The sequence below is a fragment of the Oreochromis niloticus genome, linkage group LG20 (assembly GCF_001858045.2).
Source record: "Oreochromis niloticus isolate F11D_XX linkage group LG20, O_niloticus_UMD_NMBU, whole genome shotgun sequence".
In the NCBI taxonomy this organism is placed as follows: Eukaryota; Metazoa; Chordata; class Actinopteri; order Cichliformes; family Cichlidae; genus Oreochromis; species Oreochromis niloticus.
The window spans coordinates 17,579,123-17,596,020 of record NC_031984.2 but is presented as its reverse complement, the minus strand read 5'-3'; the positions used below and the strand labels follow the sequence as shown (position 1 = coordinate 17,596,020).

General features: G+C 40.5%; 1 protein-coding gene across 3 annotated transcripts in view; it reads left to right on the top strand.

Moving 5' to 3' along the window:
- The first annotated feature begins 200 nt into the window (after positions 1 to 200).
- The window catches only part of kcnd3 (potassium voltage-gated channel, Shal-related subfamily, member 3), a 110,017-nt gene continuing 93,319 nt past the window's right edge, over positions 201 to 16,898 (top strand). Inside the window, exons 1-3 of one of the 3 annotated variants that reach the window (XM_013273187.2) lie at positions 201 to 350; positions 487 to 577; positions 1,392 to 2,621. In XM_013273187.2, the coding sequence (XP_013128641.1) occupies positions 1,519 to 2,621 (1,103 nt within the window). In that variant the 5' untranslated portion in view covers positions 201 to 350; positions 487 to 577; positions 1,392 to 1,518. Of the gene's footprint in view, positions 366 to 486; positions 578 to 1,391; positions 2,622 to 16,898 lie in introns of all 3 variants that reach the window. The other 2 variants (XM_005477976.3, XM_025901693.1) reach the window with 2 other exon arrangements.

Sequence of the window (16,898 nt, the reverse complement as noted above, 5' to 3'; positions counted from 1 at the left end):
TGCTGTGTGTGGAAATAACACTGGTTCAGCAGAGCACACGCATACTGTACAATATGAATAACATTCGTGTAAGGAGAAGAAAGCGGTCTGACGTTTATATATTTATTTTCTGCGCATGGTTCTAAATCCTGATCCAGCTTCCCTTAAATGCAGTTTTGGTTCACAATCCGCCCTGCGCAGAAAGAGAGAGAGGGAGAGGGAGAGCGAGAGAAAGAGCGCTCCTCCTCCTCCTTCTCCTTCGTTCCTCTTCCCACTACTCATCCCGAAAGCCAAGGTAATACGGTCCTCACGGCGGAGTCCTCTCATCATTTCTTACCTCGCATAATGGAAACTGAATGAAAACAGCTGTGGTACGTCCGTCACCGGTACTTTTCCGCTTCCCCCATCAGCTGTAGTGTGTGTCTACTGTGGTTCTCCTCTTCGCTGAATAACTTCTTTCCTGGTATTTTTCTTTTATTATTATTATTTATTTAATTTTTTTTCCAGACACGCTCCGAGAAATAACCAAAACCTACGACTTGCCATTAAACTGCCCTGGAAGAAGGTCGTGTTTGTGTGGATGGAGAATTTTGAGTCGGTGAGTTCTACATTAATCAACCACTACAGTCAGCATAAAGCTGCTAATATAGGCCTGCGATGTTTGGTTTCTGTCCTTTTTTTTTTAGTTCTCAGGCAGTTCGGGAAATGATTCCGCTTTAACATATTGCGTCTTCGGTTAGCCATGAAGACTGATTGGTTCATCAGCGCTATTGATACCGTGGCGAATTTGATCTGAGCGATCGTAAAGTAGTTTGACTGATCTTGAGTAAAATAAAGATGCATCTGCTGCGGGGGTTTTTTCTACTTGAAACTCAACAGGTCCCGACTATTCTGGATCACTTTTAAGGCGACCAAACCCACGGTTCAAAAAAGATGGAGCAGTTTGGGCTGTTTTGCGATGCAGTTATTTTTGCCTGTTTTTAGTTTGTAACCTGTAAAATGCAGTAAACTGTCAAGAGAAGGCTGCTGCTTAACCAGTACCTCTACAGAGGGGGAACCGAGGAATTTAGCCTTGAGAAAGAGGATGCTTATTGCAAGTCAGTAATCACATTAAAGCTCAGTATATGAAATAGAAATACATTTTCTATAAAGGTTTCTCACCTGAGTGCAATGTTTAATTTAATTTTCATTTTATGAAGATATCTTTTGTTACTCCGCTTGCCTGCCTTGTTAGAATTAGTTATGCTGTTTATTTTGTCTACATTGTTTTGTGATGTTCACATCTTTTTATTTCACCGTTTGTCCTTTTTCCCCCCTACATTCTTAAGATTCAAATGTCTCATATTTTCTTCCTTTTTTTCTGTTTTCTCATCTACTGATCTCACTCTCCTTGCCTGGGAGGATTAAAACAGCACCCATGTGCTACCTATCCTCATACACTCCCTCCTTTTCTTCTCTTTAGCTGGTAAATGAGCTGAAGTCAAGCTGGTTGTGAAGGTGCTCGACTTCTTCCCCCCTACGCCCCAAGCCGGACACAGCATGGCGGCGGGAGTAGCGGCATGGCTTCCCTTTGCCCGGGCAGCAGCCATCGGCTGGATGCCTGTGGCCAATTTGCCCATGCCAGTAGCACCTGCTGAAAAGAACAAAAGGCAGGATGAGCTCATCGTTCTTAATGTGAGTGGACGCCGTTTCCAGACCTGGAGGAACACTCTGGACCGCTATCCAGACACACTGCTGGGCAGCTCAGAGAAGGAATTCTTCTACAATGAGGAGACCAAAGAATACTTCTTTGACCGGGACCCCGACGTGTTCCGTAGTGTGCTCAACTTCTACCGTACAGGCAAGCTCCATTATCCACGCTACGAGTGCATATCTTCCTATGATGAGGAACTGGCTTTCTTTGGCATTGTCCCAGAGATCATCGGTGACTGCTGCTATGAAGAGTACAAGGACAGGAAGAGGGAGAATGCAGAGCGTCTGATGGATGACCAGGAGGACAACAAGGATGCCAAGCTGCCCAATATGACCTTCAGGGAGACCATGTGGCGGGCTTTTGAAAACCCTCACACTTCAACCATGGCCCTTGTCTTCTATTATGTCACTGGTTTCTTCATCGCTGTCTCTGTCATCACCAATGTGGTAGAGACCGTACCCTGTGGCTCAGCGCCCAACCAGAAGGAAGTGCCATGCGGTGAGCGCTACACCGTGGCCTTTTTCTGCATGGACACGGCCTGTGTTATGATCTTCACCGTGGAGTACCTGATGCGCTTGTTTGCTGCACCCAGCCGCTACCGCTTCATGAGATCCGTCATGAGCATCATCGATGTGGTGGCCATCTTACCATACTACATCGGCCTGGTGATGACTGACAACGAGGACGTGAGCGGTGCTTTCGTGACACTCCGTGTTTTCCGCGTGTTCCGTATCTTCAAGTTCTCCCGTCACTCGCAGGGCCTTCGCATCCTGGGCTACACACTGAAGAGCTGTGCCTCGGAGCTGGGCTTCCTCCTCTTCTCCCTCACTATGGCCATAATTATCTTTGCTACCGTCATGTTCTACGCAGAGAAGGGTTCAAGCTCCAGCAAATTCACCAGCATCCCAGCCTCCTTCTGGTACACCATCGTTACTATGACAACGCTCGGGTAAGAGCAGAACAGACACCTCTTTTATCTGGTTGTGAGGGCTCTGTGTGTGTGTGTGTGTGTGTGTGTGTGTGTGTGTGTGTGTGTGTGTGTGTGTAAGGGCACACTCGTAAATGCAAGTACCCGTGAATTTGCAAGTTTGTCTACATGTCTATTTGCACCTGTGTCAGTAAATGTTTGATTATGATTTGACTTGAAATGTCTGCTTGACTGTGTGGCCCAGAAATCTATAACTGCTTTCGAAGTCTGAGTCACCCTTTCCAAGATATCCTTTGCAAACTTTATGCACGATGATAAGAAACTGCAGAGAAAGGGCACTTTTCAGTAGACTTGTCCACTGTATTTTTACTGATGGTATTCTTTTGGGGAAAGAGCAGCCATCAAGATGTTCTCTCTCCATTATGGCTGTGCCATTGCTTGCCTTTTATACGTCACTGATAAGAGGGGGAGAGAGAGAGAGAGCAAGAAATGTAGAGAGATGGGGAAAGTTGAAAGCATCTTAGTGAGACAAAGTATTAGATGGGAAATATGGGGGAAAAAACGGCAAACCATTACCGACCTCTCCAACTTGCCCTGTGGTTAGCATCAATGCACTTTCAGAATTAAATGAAACAATGAGAGCCTTCCTCCTCCGCTCTTTGTAAGTTACTAGATGTAAGTCTCGAAGTGCTTTGTGGTTCAAAGACTCTGATGTAAAACATCCGAATGCTTTCTGTTTCCTAAGAATCAAACCAGTGTTTAGGTAGCTGGCAGAGATAATTAATGCTATTAAGAAGTAATTTTAAAAGTCATGAATGTTTCCAGTGTTTGCTGAATGGCTAATTAACCTGCAGTCCAGGGTTGTTGTTACTGTATACACTCAATCATGAATTAGTTTTGATTGATCAAGGTGAACATGCGGAGCACTAGGATGTATTTGTTAGTTTTTGTCACCGTGTATTTCCACCAGTCATTTTAATGGTAGTTAGAGGAACTACACATAGATCGTTAATTTTACAGAGCACAAACGCACAGAGGCACACACACAGAGTTATGTGATGCAGCACTATTAGGCCTAATGGTAATGTGTTTTATGAGTGTCCCCTGTTGTGGATGTGTGAGTCAGACTGAGAGGCTGACAAATTGCAGCATCCTGCTAAATGTCAGAGTCATGGAGGCCATAAATGGCTCTGAGCTCATTGCTATAACACACTTGGCACCCTGTCATTGTGCCTTGCCATTCACAATCGGCCCAGAAGATCTGCTGTTGAGCAGATATTTGATTCTGAATCGGATATTTGGTCTACAGACAGACAAATAGCCACTGCACTCTAGAAAATAGAATTACATTTTATTATTTTTTTTTTTAACATTTTATTTACTGACAAACTATAGGACGTTGTTTGCTGTCACAGCCTCTACCCTCATGCAGTGAGTGCCTGTCGCTTTTCACTTAATGCCAAAGTGTTCTCCTGTTGCTTTTGCTGTACAGCCACTCCCATACATACTCCCATACACTGCAGCCCCAAAGCTAGTGTCCAAGCCCCCTAATACGCAGTATGTGCAACGTCCGGTTGAGCCCGTGTGCAGGTAACCGTATGAAAAATTCACAGCGAGCAAGTGGGCATCAAGTCTCTTGCCTCCTGCACAGTCTACCCAACCCTCGTCAAAACTAAACCTGTTGTGTGCTACATGTGTGAAGAGGCAACTTTGGACAACAACAAGCCCTGAATGTCCCGACGCAGTTTTGGAGTTCAAATGTGAAAACAACTTAGAAGTTATGTGTGTCTGTGTCTGAGTGTGTGTGTCTGTGTGTTTAGACTGGGGGTAGTTATTGAGCTTGGCCTCATCAATAAAACAGGGGCCAGAAGTGGGTGTCAGAGTGACTAATGATGTGGCCCACTGCATCTGCTGACTAATGTAAACCTGCCTGACATTCTAGTCTCTGCTCACAGTTTACGTCATAAAAACACACAGTCACACACACAGATGTACACTAACCATACACACAAAGGCAACATTTGTCTTGTCTAAATGCATGCATTCATGTTTTATGACAGAGTTTACTTTTTTCGTAGTATAATATAGATAGATAGATCTACTCCACTTACTTGCATTGGAATCTATCGAAAAGTATCAACTGTCTGCTGTACAGCAATTTATAGTCATCTAACTTAATAAGTTGAACACCAGTTACCACAGACAGTACTTTCCTTGACTTCTTGGCTTCCTGTCTAGGAGCCTGAGGGCTTACAGTTGTGCTCTTGAGTGTTTCCTTCTTTGTTCTCCTCCAAGATACACTCATATCATCTTTACTCTCATTTTAATTAAGTGAGCTTTAGCCCTTGTGTTTCTGCACTGCCTCTTCTTGTCTTGTGCTTTTCTGTGTGCATGTACATTTGTCAGATTGTTGCATGTCTGATTTTGTGGACATTAGCGCTATGACACACTGCAACAAGGGTGCCCTCCCTGTGTCACTAAGTATATGCAGCCTTTGCCCGCTGTGGCTTTTCGATTGTTTTGTTTATCTGACAATAATCCGGCCTCAATCAGAATCCATAATCCCACTTCAGCGATGGGCAATGAAATACCAGGTGAATATTTTCTATTTTTGCTTGTGCATCTTTCTTAGACAATGCAATTTCTTCAATAACAACCACATGCCAAAGGTGAAGAGAAATAGAGACCAAGCTGTGAAGAGTGGGCCAAAATTAGAAATGGAGAAAATACACAAGCATGCATCTATTTTTTTTGTAGCTAACTATTTTAAATGTATCAAAAGCAGTCTGCAGAGAAGAAGCTTGCAGGGGGCATACTTTTGTATGAACTACTTTTAGTACAAGCAAAGAACATATGATTTTCAACAGTAGACCTAAAAGGCCCCCTGTTCCTTTTGACCGACTGGACAAAAAGAGGTTTAACAACTCAAGTGAGTTAGCAAGCCACTAACTGCCATAGAGCCCTCATATCACTCTATAGCAGGGCTAAAAGGCTTAGCTCAAATCCTGCAAATGAGGCAGACAAGGATGCAAGCAAGCAGGCACACAGTGCTGAGGCTTTAGTTAAATCAGGGACATTTAGGCAATAGGACCTGTGAGGGATTTTGTTCTCTAGGTTGTTAATCAAATTGATTTTGACCTTAGGGTGGTAATAAAATTGAGCATTTGTCATATTTGGTTGAACCTGTATTATAAACCGGAGGAGGCTGAGAGTGCGTTGGTGTGTGTTTGTGAGGGAAACGCTGCAACTCGGCAACAAACCTCAGCTCATCATCGCTCGTCCATCCACACCAACAGAAACCGTGGGGTCCTGGATAAGAATAAAGAAAGAAAACTGAAGTTCATAGTCTCAATGTAATTTCAGACAGGACCTAACACTGATGTTTATTCTTGTGACCAAGTGCTTTAAAGGCTTGTATGGCTTGAATTTTAATTATAGTAAATTACATATCACAGTCAAACCTCTAATAAACTAATAATACAGACGAAAAAGCAATTATAAAAATATACCCTACTTCAAGCTAATGAAATCATGCGAATAAAGTGAAAAACTCATCAACTACGTAATAAAAGATATTTTTGTCTATGATTGTTCTTTTATTTTAAATTAGTATTTTAACCAAAGAAGAATGTGTGAAAATCTGACAGTGAAGATGCCTGCTGATGTGTCGAATCTCCCGAGTTTAACACGAACGTCTCACTCAGCTGTTAAACGTCTAGAGTAAAAACTGGCTTCCATGTTTCTTTCAAATTACAGCGCATGAATTTAAGTGAAGTGAAAAATATTATTTCTTTACAACGGCACCTGTCAAAAGGTGTGATGTGCAGTACTATGCAGCATTTGAACAGCTAGTTGTTGACGTTGATATGATGGAAGCAGGCACAACGGGTAGTGATAGAGGAATCTGTGTGGCTTTGGGCCCAATCCAGTTATTGTCAATCACCATCAAAACAAAACTTTACCAAAGTGGTCCAGTGAAGGACAACTCATACACTGGCGATGAGGTCATGAACACCTTTTCCTCACAGGTGTATGTAGAGACTGAGGGCTGGCCCGTATGATCTGAGCGTAGCTGCAGAGGCTAATGTAGCTGCCGTTGAGAGAAAAGTCCACGGTGACCCTCCATGAACAATAACACCTATTATTATTGTTGTTATTGGCACATGTGCATAAGAACTACAACGTGGATAAAAATAACAAGTTGCCATGGTCTTTTTTTCTTTTTACATAACATGCACACCTGGTTAGAAGGTGTGCATGTTTTATCTGTACAGTCAGTGTTACCAGGCTCCAATTTATGCATAATTTACTTTAGAGATAACAGCTACAGTACATGGACATAATAATCAGTGCAGATAAGTGAGTATTGATTTGGGTATAATAGAGGAACGTGCCGTCCATTGTTAGTGTTACTAATTACAATTTGAGTGTGTGACTGATGGGATTATGACTAAAAGCCAGCACCTAAATGTGAAGTCATTGACCTGTTGCCCTGAATTCATGAAAGCAGTCAAGGAATTAATTTGGCCACGCAGATTAAGATCCAGATCTGATGGTAACGTCTTCTTTTCAGGGTCAAGATTATAACTGAGCTGACCTTCACAAGTCTGATATGAAGTTTGCATAGTTTGAATGAAGCTTGATGGGGACAGTTGTCACATACAACTGTGACAACATGCATCCTCAGTGAAACAGTGTATCCAGATAGAGTTTTTGAATGCAATCAAAAGAAAATTTACCTATAAAGTCAAGTATTCACCAAAATTATCAACAGTTTTCATCTGAGGAAAACAGGATACCCTTGATCTTAGAAATTATTATTTGGGACAGACAGCTTCAGCTTCACCTACAGTATTAGAAATGATGACAAGTTCATAGTCGAATCAGTGATATTGAGATGCTCTCTCTCGAAAGCAGTGGAGCAACACCAAAGCATCCATCACAGTTGGTATGGGGCTTTTCACCCAAACAGTTGTCTTTTGATCCGTTTCAAAGATGCCTGCTATACTATGGCCAAACAGCCCTGCCGTTAACTCATATGTCCAGAGTGCGTTATTTCAAGAGGCTTATATGCTCAATAATAATGTTAATTGCAATCCCTAATCCAACCTCTTTGACCAACCTCTGGTTTGGACACAGAGGTTGGCAGATCTCTACTGGGGGTCAAATTTGTGCACTTTCATTCTGAGCGTACACTCATACACTTTGAGATCAACAGCTGCAAAAGCAACTCATGGATCATGTGTTTCTTTGGGACTTTTTTTTTTTTTTTTATTAAACAATCTATCCTTGAGTTAAATTTGCTGCTGTAGCCAGTCCTGGTGAAGATCAGTCGTTTAAAACCTATGGCACTTATATATTATACAATCATTTAACAACAATTAAAATGAAAATGACATGATAAATTCCTTGGCAGACACGTAATTTTTTTTCTGAAAGCCTTTGAGAGATCTTTAGAGCTTGGCATAATGACACTAAAGATTTCAACAGCAAACCTACTGACGTTAGGGGTTTAAATAGGGCAGGCTCCAGCTGTCATTAACCTAAAGACTCTGTAATCATCTACGCATTTTAAAGTGTACTGAATATCAGATCGTACTTACTTTTTCACACGTATGTGCTTTTGTATTCATTTAAATTATAAAATGATTACATGATGGCAGTGTACTACAAAATGTAAAAGAAATGTGAAGAGACCACTCAGCTTTTGTGTTATGTAGAATTATTCTTGTAAACACTTACATGGTATTAAAAGTCATTCGCTGAACCAAAGCAACTTGTTCGTCCTTCAGTATCTTTAGTTACTTGAAGATGAATTATTCATTTAATTCAGTAAGAGTGATGATCGTGGTTTTTAAAGGAAAAATATATTGATAGGGATTATACATAGAGTTACTCTAGATGTTTAGATTTACAATCACAGTGTTTGGAGCGTTTCTGGGGCGTTTTTCGGTACTCTGAAGTCACAGTCTAGGCATCGGTTTCAGTCCAGGCAGACATCCACTTAACTAAGAACATGACAGCAGCTATGTTTCTTTATGGTTTAATTATTGCCTTGGTATGATAAGTGCACTGTAAAATTCATGATAAGTGCAAAAGTGCTGCATATTAATGACCAGCACGATGGCCGTAATGACTGCTTTTTGGTACAGCAGATAAAACAAAGGAGTGAGAAGGTAACCCGGGCACACACCCGTGCAGACTCTGTGTAGATTTCCTGTAATGAAATATTAAACAAATCTCAGGTATAAATTTAAATATTCATACATCAAATGTAACAATGCAAATAAACCAAACAAGACATCAGCACATACATGTTGCATACCCAGCCAACTCTTTCAGCTAATTTTCTTCACCCAAAACACATTTTATTACAGACTGCAGGTTCTGACTGGGTCGTTTATATTTTGAAGCCCGTGCATAAGTAGAGCATCAATGAACATAAGGTCTTTGATTAAAGATGTTACTTTCTGTCTATATTCTGTACAGGTTTTATGTGATCTGTAGGTTTTGCACATTCATTTCACGTTTGTGTTTTCCGTTTTTCTTTTTCATAGGAAACAGCTTATAAAGCCAGTAAGGAAAAGGCAATTGGTAGGAATCCAACCATGTTTGCACACTTTACTGGAAAAAGACTGGAAAATTTTTTGATATATTACCGTTTATCAAATGCTTATCAAAAATTATGGTATAATCACTCCTAACATAAAGCCAAATCACCCCCTACTAAGATCATGTACGTGTCTACATTCAAATAATGACATGTTTACACTATAACTGATTTGTTTTGCCCCATGATGAAGGCTTATGTTTAGCATAGTGGGTTCTGCAACTGAGTATACCCTGATAAAGTAATTATGTGTTGCCACGTTTAGTTTTACATCTATGCTGCTGAATTGTAACTATAGTGGACTTATTGTAAAGGTAGAAAAATCAGAAGTAATTTTCCAGGGCTGTGGTTTCTAAGTAGGTTACACAGCAATAACGTGCAGAAGTTTCATGTTTCTGCTCATTGTAGTAATATAGCTTACAACCGTCTCAATTATCAGCAGGGAGACGGTGTCCACAGTGGTGTATCAAAGCACAGAGAAAGAGACCACAAATGAAAATTATGAGTTTCACCCTGCAGGATCTTCATAATCACTAACTATAATGTCAAGTGACATTCCTCCTGTATAAATATTCAAATAGCAGGTTGAGTCATGGAAAAAAAAATCAATTACTTGCTTTTACCGTACAAACAGCAACAGTAATAGGGGGAAAAAAGGATCCCGTGGGATTAAATGCAGCATCTGTGTCTTAATAAATAACAGTACCGTGTGTAATGGTAACATTTATGGGACTGAGCTCTTTTGGTATGACAACATCAGTTTTTGAATGATGTCCAAACTCTAAACCAAGTCAAATTCCAACTAAAAGGATGTATTTCACCAGTATCAATAGTATGAGTAAAGAAACTTAGTTTATAAAAGGAGTCACATAATTTTAATTTAGGTTTATTTTTTAATTATAAGAACTGTTAAGAATTATTTTATTTAACAGCATTATCTTATTTACAGAAAGGGGCTTTAAGTGTTACAGGATGTTTAATATATTACTCTTTAAAACACATTGTACATGTTTTGCCTCTTTTAAGAAGACTGTTGTGTAAAACAACTATCTATAGCCATTCTGTGAACTTGAGCCAAATGCTGATGTTAGTGTGGTGACATGTAATAACCCAAAGCATGTTTAAATAATACTCTGTTAATGAGGCTATTTTTTTTTTTTAAGTGTAAGTCACTGTTGCTATTTAGATTCATCCTCTAGAGGCTTTGAATGTGCAAATGTGTTGTTAATACATTAAAATATAGAATAAGGGAGCCGGACTATGAAACATACATTGATATTGTTATGCACATTAGCAAAATTGCAAGCTTGCTATCTATCTGAAGTTGAGACGCATTTTTTCTAAACACCGGGTCTCTGTGGCTTTTAAACCCCAAAATACGCTGCGCCAAAAACTGGTCCACCCCAAGGATCGGGTCCCCCGACACAAACAGAGTAACATAGTGTACGCTGTTGTGCCAGGAGGATTGCCAGGATTTATACATCGGGGAAACCAAACAACCTCTAGCGAAGCGGATGGCACAACACAGAAGAGCAACCTCATCAGGCCAGGACTCTGCAGTTTATTTACACCTACAGGCCAGTGGACACTCTTTCAACGATGAGGATGTACACATCCTGGACAGGGAAGAACGCTGGTTTGAGCGCGGAGTCAAGGAGGCCATTTACGTGAAAAGGGAAAGACCATCTCTGAATCGAGGAGGGGGCCTAAGGGTACATCTTTCGCCATCTTACAATGGTGTGATTGCAGCCATTCCCCAACTCTCTGTGAATGGTACTCATGGCCATTGATCAGTGTTCTTTGATCAGTGGGTTTTGGTCAGTGATTGTTGATCAATGGTCATGGGAATTTGCATAATTATGATTAAGGAACTGACCTCACAGCCCATTGTTCCTTCAGTGGGCTGGTTTCAGTCATTATGCAAATGTATTGTTTATAAGGTTTGGGGAAACCTGCAGTCAGCTGAGACTGAAGAAGTCACTTGGATGAGTGACGAAACGTTTCTCCCACAAAACGCTACGTCCAGATGAACAGATTCAACTTTTGGAGATCTATCTGAAGTTGCAACAGGAGCAAAAAATGTACTTTTTTGTTGGGAACAGTTGATCCAAAAACCTCAATAGAGCTCTAAAGGTAATCATAAACTCTGTATAGGAATAAATAAGAACAGAGTAAACCGTTCAAAAAGAGCAATATACTGGTTAGTGGTGTGTGGGTACCTGCTGCTTGTATTTTGTGTCTGAGGTCACATAGGTCAATGCTATCCTGGAGTCTGCCTTAAAAAATTGGAAGTGATTCCTCTCAGCCTGCCTGGATTCTTGCTCAGATTCTCCTTTCTTTTTGGCATCAATTTCACCCTCTTTTCATACAGAGGTCTGGATGGTTGCCCATTTTTTGAAAAGTGATATTGAGCACCAAGCCTTTCTAGCTTTTTCAGAAATCCATTTACCTGGCCACCTGTCAGCTAGGGGGTGGGGAATGTTGTGGCCAATGTGACTGTGAAGGGTAATTTACAGGGAGGGTCTTTCAGCAAGGTATTTTATGTATGTACTCTAGTTTGCCGCCGTCTTTTCATCCTCGGCGTGCCGTGCATGAAAATGCTGCCCTGTCATAGGACGCTGTGTCCTGACTAACTTAATCTCGACTAACTGGGCAAAAGTGATTGGAGTGATGCTCAGGGTGTCGAAGCAGGAAAACCGTACGTCACACGTGTGAACATTTCATTATAGGAACGGTCTCTCTCTCCCTCCTTTCCTGTCTCTCTCTCACTGTCTGTCACAGCTGATTGCCTTCAGCAATGGTCCTTCGAAACCTACAACACTTGTGCCCACTCCAATTCAATTACCAGCAGGCTCTCCATGAGGAGCCTGAAAATGAGTTGGTGATTATCAGTTTCCAGGCTGTTTAGCAGCATCCTGGACAGCTGATGGCTGCTGCCCACACCAAGCTCTGAGACTCTTATCATTTCCTGAAACATTAAGACTTCTCTTTGTGATGTACGAGGGACTGGCTGATGCATACAAACTGTTGGGTAGATTGTTTGCCCGTTTCTAACCCCGGCAGTAACACAGCTTTTGGTGACTCCTATGACTTTGGTCCAGACTAAAATAACTATTGGATGGATTGCCATTCATAGTTTATGGTCCCTAGGCAATGAACTGAAGTCACTTTATTATCCTTCAACTTTTCATCTCACTAAATATCTTCCTAACATCTCACATTTCATCAGGCTCAGTTGTAATCACGGTAAGCATACTAACATCTAAATTCAGCTGTAGAAATTCTGGGAAAAATAACACTTAAAGACCTTTTAATTCATACAAATTATACTTTGACACATGTGACCCACTGAAAAATCATTCCTAATGCGTGTTTTGATAGCAATCACCTCCCCCAGCAGGATAATCCATCCTGCTACAGCAAAATAGATAAATTAATTATTTTTTTAAAAATGAGTTCAGCAATGCAACAAAGAGCCCAAGGTGTTTATCCCGCTTCCTGACTTCCCATATCCCAATTCAATTAAGCATCCATGGGATGTGCCAGACTAAATCCCTGCCACGCGACAACCCACAGGACCTGAAGGATCTGCCATCAGTCTGCCCCAAAGGTCATGTGTACATGCCCTAACAGGTCCCCGCTGGCTTAGTGGTATGAGTGGAACCTGAAAAATAAAAGGAAAATGGTATTGATGTGGTGGATAGATGTAAATACGCTCTTCTCCTTGGTTTCGCTGCACTGCATAAAACAGATTTAAGAAGACAATTACGTGATCACTTGGCTAAGCATTGTTTCTGTTGTTCTATTGGAGTGGCCCTGGATTTAGTTGGCTGTGAGCAAACACTGAATGTAAACAATTATGGATTAGACTGTATTGTGTCTGTTGGTCAGACATACTTATTACTGAGTGGATAATAAGGGCTTAAATGATTGTGAGTGATAGTTCTCCATATATGTAGGCCAAGTTATAGAAATAAATCACTTCTCATTTCCCTGTAGAGATAATGATAAACGAGGTGTGAATACCTCTGAATAATTCCCAGATTTGTAGCCAGGCTTTTGAACAGGTAGACATCATTGTTCCAATTTTTTCCTGGGGTTTTTTGTGCTCTCACTCTTGCACTGGCATATATGAATTTGCTCTCATTCACACACTCCCATTTCTATGTCTTTCTGGGTTTACTGTAATTCATAAACTGTGTTCTGTGCTGATTATCCAGGGTGACAAAAGCAATTGTTCTGCTACACTAAATCTGTGGGGATTAATGCTCGTCTCTGGAGCCGTTCCCTCTGGTTTCGTGTATGTGTGTCTCTGTGTGGGTTGTCTTCTTCTCTCTCCTGTGCTCCGCCCTGTCGGGATGCACTTACTTTATCCGTTGCCATTTGATTTGGTGAGTTCATTTATTTAAAAAAAAATAAAAGGTACCACTGAGTTAACAATTGAAAATTGTATTTGACCTCTGCTGTGTGCTGCTGTTCTTATGTCAGTACATGGATGCAGGATGTGTCCTTCCCAAAGAATCAACTTTTTCCCCCCCATCCAGATGTCTTTGGGGGATTACACATGCTAAGGGATTAATCCTGCCATGTGCCATATGACAGCACCAAGCACTGAGAGGAGCACAAAAGTCAAGTCATGGACTAACGCCATTAATAGATTTCAGTAAGCCTTTTTTTACTTTCAGAGGTTGACTTGTGGCTATATTAATTCAATTCCCAAACCCCTCTTGTAAGTAACCCATCCTCTACCTCTGCGCTCTGTGAGGAGCAAGGCCATGGTCTACTGGCGCTCAATAAGAAGTCTCCTCAAAGGATTTTGACTAGCCTCGTTTCACAGGAGACAATGTGCATTATGTTTTAATCTTATTAGCATTGAATTAACACCGCATCAATGACCTGCTCAAAACAGAGTGCATTTAAGTCCATCCAGCTTTCAGCTGTTATGCAAAACAGATTTAGAAGCACTTCTGAAGGAAAGAGAATCATCAAAGCTATTCGTTACCTCTGGACAACAAATCATGTTGAATGCATCATAAGGAAGCCGCTTTAGCTTTAAAGGGGAGATGGTCCGTAACCTTGGTATCGCACACAAGAACAATATACTTCAATCTTTCACATGAGGGACAACTGAACACGTGCGGTGTGTGCAAATTGATTTTGTTTCTGTGCAGAGGCTCGGTGGATAGGACATAACCTCTTTGTCCAGATGAAGTGTGCTGTGCAGAAGTGGTTCATTCTGGAAATGGGACATAGGAGAGGCCATCTGAGTATGAGGAAAAGTAATCTGCATGTACACCATGCGTATTTGTTAAAAGCTACATGATGTCATAGCATAAAATCAATCCACTGATGAATCATTGAGAATCTAATCTGCAAAAGTGTCCATTTAGAAACTCGAAACTTAATTCATTTTGTTTTGTATAAATCTGGGTATCTTTTTGAAATAATTTTGTAACATAAATCATTTTAGCAAAGATGTCATTTATCTTTACATATGACAAGAAATTTAATTTTACAGGCGAACACTAAAAAGCTCAGTTTCATACTTAATCTTAAATCTTATCTGGCTTTATTGTTCGGCTCTGTTACTGCTTCTCTTTGCCTCTTCATAACACATCTCAAGTCTTTTACTCATCCTATTGCCGTGTCTGTCTCTCTCTGCCTCTCATATTTCATTTCTTTCCACCTACTAGGTAATATCGATATTGTGAAAACAAATTATAAGAAGTCTTCAGACCTCAATTTGTTTTTAAAAGTGGAATATTTCCTTATCGAGTTGTGCATTGCAGTGCCCCACAGTCCATGTGAAGCTTGCATATACTCTCCCTTATTTTCTGTCTCCCTCCCCCTCTCTTCAACACACACACACACTTTGAACCTGCATTGCTGCAGTGTACAAGCATCCACTCAAACCAGGCTATATTACAATTAATTTGTCAGAGTTTTTGCTCTATGCTCAATAGCCTCGGGCATGTGCAGACACAGCAGGGGAATCCTATCTCCCCAGCATGTTTATGAGGTGAAAGAGAAAACTATCCGCTGTTCATTATTAATATTACAAAAACCAAAGGGATGCTGAGAAGAGGGCTGAAGTATAAGGACAAATACAGCCCACTGGTTTGATGTTTGCTTCTGTACATCCAAACAGCTAGTGCGTAAGATAATCACATTTCAGAGGGTTGTCACATTTCAGAGAGTATGCTTGGTAATGAGTGGAAAAACACTTGCTGGAGTCTGGACTTCAATAAAGTTAATGCAGAAAATTTCCTCTGCTGCTCTGTTTGGGGGGGAAAAACAAAACTGTATATCTTTATGGAGGGTCTTAGTAATAACACAGCAGGGAGAGGAGATATCCAGTGTATTTTAATTTTTTCTTCACTCTTAGATTTTCTGACACTGTGTATTACTCTGAGCAGATTTAAGATTCAGTGGGATAAAAGGATAGAAGTCAGTCAGCCAGCACTGAACTATGAAAAGATGAGAACAGAACTTGACTGTCAGTGGCTGCTGAATAACTGCTGTGACTAACATGGGCCACAGAAAATTAATAAAGTAATATTACTATTACTTTTGCTAGCAAGTCCTTAAGAATTAATAACCAGGTTCAAAAAATGTGTTTGATGTAAGGGCTGCGTTATCGACCCATGAAAAACAACAGAATTAATCAATTTTTTGACCAACAAAATTTGATAAACTAAGCTGAGCAGTCAGTCTTAGCCTTCATGCTGTGAAGCTGCATTCACTTGTCTTTAACAAAATATCACAGTCAAAATTACTAACAAACAAATGTTTCATAGTAAGTATTTCACTGCCTGCAGTCTTTGTGAATGTTCATGCACACAGTTGACAAGCTCTATGATAGTTTACAGCTCCGCTAGTAATTTACACATGAATTGATTACAAAAGCTGCGTATGGTGGAGCTGACACTTACTGCATTGTAATGACACTGATCATCATTTTAATTTATTTTATTTTGTATTTTTAATGGCTGCCTCCAGCAGGATAACATGTCATATGTCTCAAACTGGTTTCTTGAACATCATGATAAATTCACTGCACTCAAATGGCCCCCACAGTCACCCAATCCTAATTCCATAGAGCACCTTCGACATGTGGTGGAGTGGGAGATTCACATCGTGGACAGGCAGTCAACAAATCTGCAATATTTACATGATGCTGTCATGTAAATATGAACCAAAATCTATGACGAATGTGTCCAACACCTTGTTGAATCTATGCCGTGAAGAATTCTGAAGACAAAAGGGAGGGTTGACCTTTAGCAAACTGGAACCTTATAAACTATCTGGCGAGTGCAGATTACCAGTTTGAAAATGATATCTGCACAAATATGAACAGTTCAAACTCTGATTTCTGGACATAGCAAGACGGCGAACACTTTACAGTGGAGAGATTCCCTGAAGATGATGTATGAATTGTACCCTCAGAGATAGTTTAATAAAAGTATGAATACATGCTAAACTTGATTTAGATCAAAAAGCAATTTTCATATTATTGAATACTGAATAAATGTCACTTTTTATTTTTTATTTATCAAGCACTCTAAATGATAGCATTTGTTTGGCCCTGTGATTTAAACAGGGATAATATAATAATCCCCAAAATTAATATTTTCACATTGAGTACTGATTTCTAGTGATATTGCAAAGCCCCGAGGAAACTAACTGCA